The 9,379-nt window shown below is 32.1% G+C and overlaps 2 protein-coding genes and 2 long non-coding RNA genes across 4 annotated transcripts; all 4 read left to right on the top strand.

The window, feature by feature from the left end:
• On the top strand, positions 1-2,332 carry LOC124913380 (proteasome subunit beta type-3-A). The gene is made up of 7 exons (XM_047453965.1): positions 1-154; positions 281-462; positions 534-641; positions 722-811; positions 1,709-1,793; positions 1,907-2,001; positions 2,089-2,332. The coding sequence occupies exons 1-7, from the start codon at positions 149-151 to the stop codon at positions 2,135-2,137; spliced, it is 615 nt and encodes a 204-aa protein (XP_047309921.1). The 5' UTR covers positions 1-148; the 3' UTR covers positions 2,138-2,332.
• Positions 2,333-4,095: 1,763 nt separating this feature from the next.
• Positions 4,096-4,955, top strand: LOC124909719. The gene is made up of 3 exons (XM_047450372.1): positions 4,096-4,193; positions 4,279-4,379; positions 4,564-4,955. The coding sequence occupies exons 1-3, from the start codon at positions 4,096-4,098 to the stop codon at positions 4,953-4,955; spliced, it is 591 nt and encodes a 196-aa protein (XP_047306328.1).
• A 2,596-nt stretch (positions 4,956-7,551) lies between these two features.
• LOC124913367 lies at positions 7,552-8,099 on the top strand. The gene is made up of 3 exons (XR_007096713.1): positions 7,552-7,644; positions 7,911-7,964; positions 8,033-8,099. It is a non-coding gene; the product is annotated as an uncharacterized LOC124913367 (long non-coding RNA).
• A 168-nt stretch (positions 8,100-8,267) lies between these two features.
• Positions 8,268-9,169, top strand: LOC124913360. The gene is made up of 5 exons (XR_007096712.1): positions 8,268-8,387; positions 8,456-8,536; positions 8,628-8,809; positions 8,878-8,958; positions 9,050-9,169. It is a non-coding gene; the product is annotated as an uncharacterized LOC124913360 (long non-coding RNA).
• Positions 9,170-9,379: the final 210 nt, after the last annotated feature.

The raw sequence follows: 9,379 nt of genomic DNA, 5'->3' as shown, positions 1-9,379 counted from the left end.
AAAATCGGGTCGGATTATAATAGCCATTTTCATCTTGCATTCTTCTTCAAGCCAAGCTTAATCGAAGCAGCCGAAGCTTTGAATCCTTCTGCAGATTCATCCTCTCACTGTTATCGTTCCAAAGATCTCTGTTTTTCCATCCATCCCAATGTCGGTATGTCAAACATTCATCACACTCTCGTTTACTTTACTATATTCAGATGTATTTAGTCTATTCGATTGCCCTAATTTTGTTAAAATCAAACCGCATATTTGATTCTTCATATTGATTGTTTCGTAGATCTTTGAATATAATGGAAGTGCCTTAGTAGCTATGGTGGGTAAGAACTGTTTTGCTATTGCCAGTGATCGTCGTCTTGGCGTTCAACTTCAGACCATCGCTACGGATTTTAAAAGAATTTACAGTATTCATGATAAGCTCTTCATTGGTCTATCTGGGCTTGCAACCGATGCCCAGACTCTGTTAGTAATCACTCTTTATTTTTTGTAGTTTGCCGTGGATTTGGTGAATAAATTTTGAGTTTTTTTTGTAGGTATCAGCGTCTTGTGTTTCGTCATAAGCTTTATCAGCTTAGGGAAGAAAGGGATATGAAGCCTGAAACTTTTGCAAGCCTTGTTTCTGCTATTCTTTATGAGAAAAGGTTGATAAACATGATGTGTAAAGTTTGATTTGATGAAGGAAACTTAAGGGTATGGTGAAATGAATTTGTTTTATATGCAGATTTGGTCCATATTTCTGTCAGCCTGTAATTGCTGGATTGGGAGAAGATGATAAACCCTTTATTTGCACTATGGATTCAATTGGAGCCAAGTATGTGACTTTGCCTTCTCCTATTTCTCATGTTTCTTTGATAGTGTTTGTGTTGATTGTTGAGTTTCGTTTCGTTTCTTTTTTATGCCTCTGCCTCTGTGGTTTAGGTGGGTTTTTACCCTTTTTTTCATTTTGAGAACAAATCTAACTACACTTGAGTGGAAAGAACTGAACATGTTGAGAACCCTAAAGCTAAAGGAAACCTGTAAACTATCAACAAATGGGAAATCAAAAGGATCCCATATGGCAGGATAAGTTATGATAACAATTGAAAGATTCCCAAAAAATCCATGCCCCATTCTTTACAAAGTAGCCAATTAGGATAAGAGATAGGAAATCTATTGAAATTTCTACTTTGAGTGATACAACACATGTTGATTGCCTACGGAATTCATTATTCTTCTGCTTCTGTGGTTTAGGTGGGCTTCTTCCCTTCTTTTTTTTTATTTTTTTTTCTTCATTTTGAGAACAAATCCAACTACACTTAAGTGGAAAGAACTGAACATGTTGAGAACCCTAAAGCTAAAGGAAACCTGTAAGCTATATCAACAAATGGGAAATCAAAAGAGCCCATATGGCAGGATACATTATGATAACAATTGAAAGATCCCCATAAGGTGGGTTAAACAAAAGGCGGTGTTGTTTTCCCAAAAAAACAAAAGGCGGTGTTTTCCCAAAAAAATCCATGCCCCACTATTTACAAAGTAGCCAATTAAGATAAGAGATAGGAAATCTATCAAAATTTCTAATTTGAGTGATACAACACATGTTGATTGCCTCCCAATATTCGTCATCATATTAGTTTCTAAATCTGTTATAGTTGATAATATTATTTTGTTTGATGAGAACACACCATTAGTTTTCATATTTCATCTGACTGTATATTTGTTACTGCAGGGAGCTTGCGAAAGACTTTGTTGTGGCTGGTACAGCATCTGAATCTCTTTATGGTGCCTGTGAAGCAATGTACAAACCTGATATGGTCTACTACCTTTTCCCCAACTTGGATACAAAAATAAACTTTCTTGTAATTTTTGTTAAGAATGTAACTGAACGAACCTTGTTGGTGTGTAATATAATAAATAACTAATACAGGAATCTGAAGAATTGTTCGAGACCATCTCTCAAGCATTGCTAGCATCTGTGGATAGGGATTGTTTAAGTGGTTGGGGAGGCCATGTCTATCTTGTGTAAGTAAAAGTAGTCTTGACCTTCTTCTTTTTTCGGATTTTGACCAAAAAATAAACGTGTTTTGGTGGGTTATTTCATATTATCAGGACACCAAGTGAAGTAATAGAAAGGACTTTAAAGGGAAGGATGGACTGAGAGCAGCTTTATCTTGTTGTTCTTTGTTGGCTAGGGATAAGATTATGGTTTACAATTATTCTCTATCTGGCTATGTTGGATTTCTTGAAGAGTTGTTAATGGGTCTTTTTCTTTAATTTGCTGAGACTGATTGACTTCCTTTGAACCAATTACTAGTCAAAAATATCGATCATTTGCTTCTTCTTTGTTACGATCTTTCATCTAATTATCTTGTATGCCTTTGTTAGAATCAAAGTGGTTAGATGATGCAAATAATACTGTCTCTTTTGATGTTCATCATTGAACCAAATCATTTGAATATTCTTGTTTGATGACTGTTGTGTTGGTTGCTCGTGTTGTTGCAGCCCCATTTTGAAATACGAAACACTTTTGTATTCGAAACACAACAAAGTTGTTTTCAAAAGGGTAGTTCATTTTACCTTAAATAGGTTTTTTTTCCAATGTTTTGAAAACCGTTTCGATTAACCATTCGGATTCTTGGATGAATACCAGTCTGAACGGTTTTACCGGTCGGATTCTTGGATGAATACCAGTCTGAACGGTTTTACCGGCGGTTGGAACGTTTTCTATTTTTTTACTGTATTTATTGTATTTAATGGTTTAATTATGGAAAAAATAAACTATCGGTTATACTAATCGAATCGGAACAAAACTGGTACGGTACGACCGTAATCTTTGGGGGAGAATGGTTGCCCTGTTTGTTTGGAACGGACTGGAGCGGCCACAATCGTCGGGGGGGGGGGAGAGAAAGAGAAATGTATCCGGTAGAAGATAACTTTTTGAACCGGAAAATTCCGGATTGGATTTTCAGTCGGTCCGACCGGATTTTGACCGGTTCGTAAGACAACTGTATTATAGTTAGAAGTCGGACCGTTCATCTAACCGGTTCGTGGTCGCACCAGTTGAACCGCCGATTTGACCGCGTATTTTAAAATTATAATTTTTTTAGTTGATATAAATAATCTTAAACTAAATTCCAAGGTTTAGTTATTTTATTTTATTTTTTATTTATTTGTTTTTTATTTTTATAACTTTTACTTTGTGATTTACTTAATTTTGTTTTTTTTTTTAATTTTTTTGATGTAAATAATAAAAAATAAAGAGAATTCTAAATTTGAATGACTCGAAAAATTGTTATCAATATGCTGATAGGGTAAGTGAATCACACAAAAGACTGAGAGTATTATTCGGACAAAAATTTGAGACGCCAAATTCGATTCGACTAAATACATTGTTGCACCGAACAAAACACTAAAATCTAAGTTTTGAAAATACAAAAAGACGTCGTTCTATTGCTAGAAAATGTACCGTTAATGATTTTTTCTTTTAAAGATAAAGGTTTTCGATCATAGACATGTAATTTCCCTTCTTAAAATTTTACAATTATACAAATATTCTTAAAATTTAAGAAAGTAGATAACATTTTGCTTTAACTACATTATTAAATTAGTTAAACTCTCATTTTACAATTATAGAGTTCATAAATTATTTTAATTTTATATATATTTTTTCTTATTTAGTTTATAAATGATTTCAATAATTTAAAATAAAATCTGTATTTTTAATAGAAATAAAAATATTGGTATTTTTAGATCTAGTTTTGATGGCGGTTAAACCCTTCCCGCCCATGATTGTTGTTTTCTTTTTCAGTTTACAAAATTCAATTGCTCTCAAAATGAACCACCTTTCTTCTCCGGCGATTCTATACTCTCTTTAACGGCGATCTCGACGGAAATCTAACAATGGCGATGGCGATGTATATCAACGGTAAGTCTCATCTCTTCACTACATTTACATTTTCAAAATCTGTGATTTGGCAACTGCAATCCTGCTTAATTGATCGGAATGAAACATGGAACTATAAATTCCATCTTTAGTTTTGGAATTCCGATTATCTTTCTTATGCTTAATTCTAAACTGATAGGGCAAACATAGATTCGTGACTGTGAAGTGAGAAAATGGGGAATTTACCGAGTTCATTCCTTTCTGGATTTGGTCAAGCTTTATCAGATCTATTTGGCTCTCCTCTAGATTTTCTTTCAGGAAAATCATGCAGGTATTTACTTTTGGATCTAATTAAACAAACCCTTTTTTTTTTTATTTCTTCAATTAAGGTAAAATCAATTGATTAACGTTTTCAGCTCAGTATGTGGAACAACATGGGATTTCATCTGTTACATAGAGAATTTCTGTATTAGTCATTTGGTGAAGTTAGCTGTTGTATCTGTTCTTGTTTATCTTGGTGAGTTTTCAAAATCTAGCCATAGTTGATAGTTTATACTCGATGAATTACTAATCCGAGTTTAAAAATTCTGCAGCCCTGTTATTCTTCTATCTGACTTACAAGCTTGGGATTTTTCATTGCCTTATATGGACTTGTTGTGGAATTGTATGGGGATGTTTTTCAATGTTTTTCTCTTGTGTAGAGTATTCTTGCACTTCCATTTGTCATAGTTTGCATAGGGTTAAACGTGTTCGTAGAAGAAGAAGAAGACACATGAGGGATATTGAGAGTCGCGATTCTACTTCTGAAGATGAAGAGGAGATGGAAGAACGAGGATCTTCTGATCTTGATAGGAGAAAATCATTGTCACGTCGAGATTGGAAAGGATATAAGAGAGATCGGTTTAGGAGATCCTTAGGAGTTAGCAATCATCGGATTCGTGTTGGGATTGACGGGGATTCTAGTAGAAGGAAGAGGAGATATCATACAGGTTATAGTTATGACGATGATAATTGTGTTAGAGTATCTCGTACATCAAAGTTTGCGCGCAAAGGTGGGATAAGAAAATGTAGATCTATTTCAAGAAATGAATAGACAATAAATTATTTGTTTTATGTTTGATTCATTTGTGTTATACAAACATAGTTTATTTTGCTCAATTTGTTGGGATGAAATTCTAATAAATATAAAGTTTATATACTGAATTATATATCTAAAATAAGTATTAATGTGTTGTTTTTTTCATTGGAATTTGTTTGATAGGTGTCTATGATAAGAACTTAAAATATATAATTTCTTAGATATGAGTTTTTATTTGTCACTTGAGCCGTGAATTAAGTTTATAAATTTTATTATAGATTATTTATAATAAGTACGAAGCAATCTCTCGAGGAATGCCTAGGCTAGGTGAGAAAGCCTGCCTTGTGGATTGGGGGCCAAATGCAATTTTAAAACGATGAAAGGAGGTTGGTCAAGTCGACTCAAGGTTATATATATATATAATAATAATGATTACCCAGGGCCGGCCTTGTGGATTGGGGCCAAATGCAATTTTATATTTTGTGGCCCTTAAAACTATAAATAATTTTTCTAAATTTTTTTTTAATTAATAATTAAAAATATTTTAATTAACAAAATATATATATTCGAATTAAGTATATAACAACAATATCTCATATATAAAACATTTCATAATATATATCAAAAATATTAATATAATAAGTGTAAACATTAAAGATAAACAATAAGGATAAGGAAATACTTGGTGTGATATGTTTTTCGTAATGGCCTTATTTAAGATAATATTATTTAAGATAATATTGATGATATTTCTACTCTACAATAAGAAAAAAAATATAATAATAGATATTTTAATATTTAAAGTGATAAAGATTAAAGATAAACCATAAGGATAAGATAAAATTAAACAAATAAGTAACATCATTACCTCTAAAGATGATTGTTATTACGAATCTTGGTAAACTTAAAGAAATATAAAATGACCGGCCGATTAGTAGGGATTTAGGATTAGAATGACACTACAACAAAACATATTTACAGCGACCCTTATATACCAACGCATATTAAGCGTTGCTAAAAATCAAAAGAAACAAAACTTTTGCCCACCCTTATACATATAACAACCTTTATTAATTTTTTATATAAATACTTGTTGATAACTTCATCCTTTAACTATTTTAAATTTTAATATTTTTATTTTTTAACTTTATAAATATTTTATTTCACTATTTTACTTTTTAATTAAATTTAACTTATAAATTTTTTAACAATAAATTTAATTATTAATTTTATTAACATTAAAATTTAATTATTAAATTTTTATAACATAATTATCAAATTTCATTATTAGTATTTTTATTAATATCTGTACTTTAATTAATTATTATTTAAATTTAATTAATTTAAAAGTAAAAAATAATATAAAATAATATTATATTAAATTTAAGACCTATATATTTTTATAATTAGAAACCATTATCCAATTTATTTTCTCTCTCATAACCTAATTACATTCCACACTCCATTGCTAAGATGCGTTCTTGTCTACAAACGCTAGCGGGTAACCTAGAAACAAAGGTCTTCACATAGAGAGAAAGAGTGGGAGAAGAAATCATAGCGGACAGAGATAGAGATGAGCTTCCTGTTGTTTTTCTCGTCGATTGCTCCACAATTTTTTTTCTGGTTCGTTACCTTTCTCAGATCCCTAATCTTGTCTTTCTACAAATCATTGGAACTCAACAACTCATGCGGAATTGAACTTGTACTCTTTCTTTTCCCTATAATTATAGTATTGTTATGTTCTTGGTTGATCTTCTTATCTAATTTTAGGTTTACATTGTTCAGTTTTGTTGTTCCGCTTTGATGATCTGTTTTTATAAGCTTCTTTATTGCTAATTTTGCAATTCTGTGATATGATATATATATAACCTGATCTCTACCTCCGGATTACATTACATGTGGATTGTATTTCTCTAATTGGATATGTAATATGTATTCACAAAATCAAAGACTATTATGCTCTTTTTTTTTTTTTGTCAATTCAGTGATTCACACACTAATAACTGTTTATAAGTTTGAACTTTTTCATACCATTTTAACTCAATAATGATTTCTTGAGACTGTTGTTTATATCTTGCTGCAATTTGAATCTATCTATACATTATAAAACATTTGATCTTCAGTTGGTAAGTGTTGATGATACTCCAGTTCTATTGATTGATTTGCATGAAGTCATATGCCTTGTTTCAATATTGATGTAACAAGGTAAGGTCATTTCAATATACATGGTAATTAAATTTGAATGAATAAAGATGAGTTGCAATGTTTTTTCTTGGCTCTTAACTTAAGGTATTATAGGGTTTGAAATTTGACCAATATTCCCATTGTCCTTGTTTTGTTTATCTTTTATAGATCACTTGTTCTCTCTTTAGTCTATCTGCTAATTCCTTCAATCTTGAGGTACGCTCTTTATTGTTTCAAGATTTGGAAAGAAGGAAAACAAAGAACAGAGGGAACGGTTATGCTGGATCTTCGGTCGTTTTTCGTTTCAGCCGCTCAACGACAATCCTATGTTTGGTCCTTCTTCAACGTAATCCTTCTTTTCTCTTACCAATCTGATTTACTTACTATCCCCAATTTGATTGCTTGTCTTTATAATGGCTTTGTGAATCTCAGTTGGTTGTCTTCATTAACCTCCAACAGTGGTGGTTGGCATGGCCCTAGGTTGAAAAGTCATCTTCAGGAATTGATGGGTGAAGAACAGGTTCTTCCCTCTATCCCTATCTCAAATGGGTATCCATTTGATTGGTTAATGTAGACGGCAAAGAAATCAAAGCTTATTTGAAGTAGAAATTGAAATTTGGGTTTGAATCTGGATCTTACTTATTATATATATATATATATAATTATATATAGTGAAATGAAAATAATTGAAGCCATCAATTTTTAATTGTTACTTACTTATGTTTGTCTTAGTTCAGATTTTAAATTGTGAAGCCTCATAAATGATCTTAATTTGTAAATCTTCAGGTTTTGATCTTAACTCTGTGAAGCCTCATGAGTACAAACTCATTATGAATTGTGGTAAGATTCATGCCTATAAACTGTTTGCAGAAATGCCTGTACATTATAAAAACTTTGGAAATTTGCAGGTTGCAGGAGGTGATAGTGCAGTAGGTTGGGTTTTGGGACTTCTCGGTACAGGCAACGACTTTTCAAGAACTTTCGGGTTGGGTAATTCACTTTTCAAATCATCTACCTGTTTTAAGTTTTTAACATCTATACTATCATTTTCTTGAACATTCTTTCAATTTGTCTTAACCAGGGTGGGTCAATATCTATTTACTGGAAATCCGTAGTCAAGAAGACTCTCGAGAGTGCATGCACAGGCAAACTCTGTCGTTTGGATAGGCAAGTCTCTCATATGAATGATCTTAATTTGTAAATTTTCAGGTTTTGATCTTAACTCTGTGAAGCCTCATGAGTACAAACTCATTATGAATTGTGGTAAGATTCATGCCTATAAACTGTTTGTAGAAATGCCTGTACATTTTAAAAACTTTGGAAATTTGCAGGTTACAGGAGGTGATAGTGCAGTAGGTTGGGTTTTGGGATGTCTTGGTACAAGCAACGACCTTTCAAGAACTTTCAGTTGGGTAATTCACTTTTTAAATCATCTACTTGTTTTAACTTTTTAACATTTATACTATCATTTTCTTGAACATTCTTTCAATTTGTCTTAACTAGGGTGGTTCAATCCCTATTTACTAGAAATCCATAGTCAAGAAGACTCTCGAGAATGCATGCACAGGCAAACTCTGTCGTTTGGATAGGCAAGTCTCTCATATGAATGATCTTAATTTGTAAATCTTCAGGTTTTGATCTTAACTCTGTGAAGCCTCATGAGTTTGTACTCATTATGAATTGTGGTAAGATTCATGCCTATAAACTGTTTGCAGAAATGCCTGTACATTATAAAAACTTTGGAAATTTGCAGGTTGCAGGAGGTAATAGTGCAGTAGGTTGGGTTTTGGGACTTCTCGGTACAGGCAATGACCTTTCAAGAACTTTCGGTTGGGTAATTCACTTTTTAAATCCTCTACGTGTTTTAAGTTTTTAACATTTATACTATCATTTTCTTGAACAATCTTTCAATTTGTCTTAACTAGGGTGGTTCAATCCTTATTTATTGGAATTTCGTAGTCAAGAAGACTCTCGACAATGCCTGCACAGGCAAACTCTGTCGTTTGAACAGGCAAGTCTCTCATATAAACATAGGAAAGAACAATAGATATGAAATTAGTTATAGAAACTTCCCAGCTAACTAATATGATTGCATGTTAAAGCATAAATAAGTATTGATCAAAATGGGTGGTAGAAGTATGCTCTTCTGCGTTTGCATTTTTTTCGTCTTATTCTTTATACATAGAAGATATTTATTGGCCAAACATTTAGTCCTTCCTCTTATGTTCTTAATAGGTTGTTGGAACTCCCAATTA

The sequence above is a fragment of the Impatiens glandulifera genome, chromosome 1 (genome assembly GCF_907164915.1).
Source record: "Impatiens glandulifera chromosome 1, dImpGla2.1, whole genome shotgun sequence".
Taxonomy (NCBI): Eukaryota; Viridiplantae; Streptophyta; class Magnoliopsida; order Ericales; family Balsaminaceae; genus Impatiens; species Impatiens glandulifera.
This window is presented reverse-complemented; position numbering and strand designations above follow the sequence as displayed.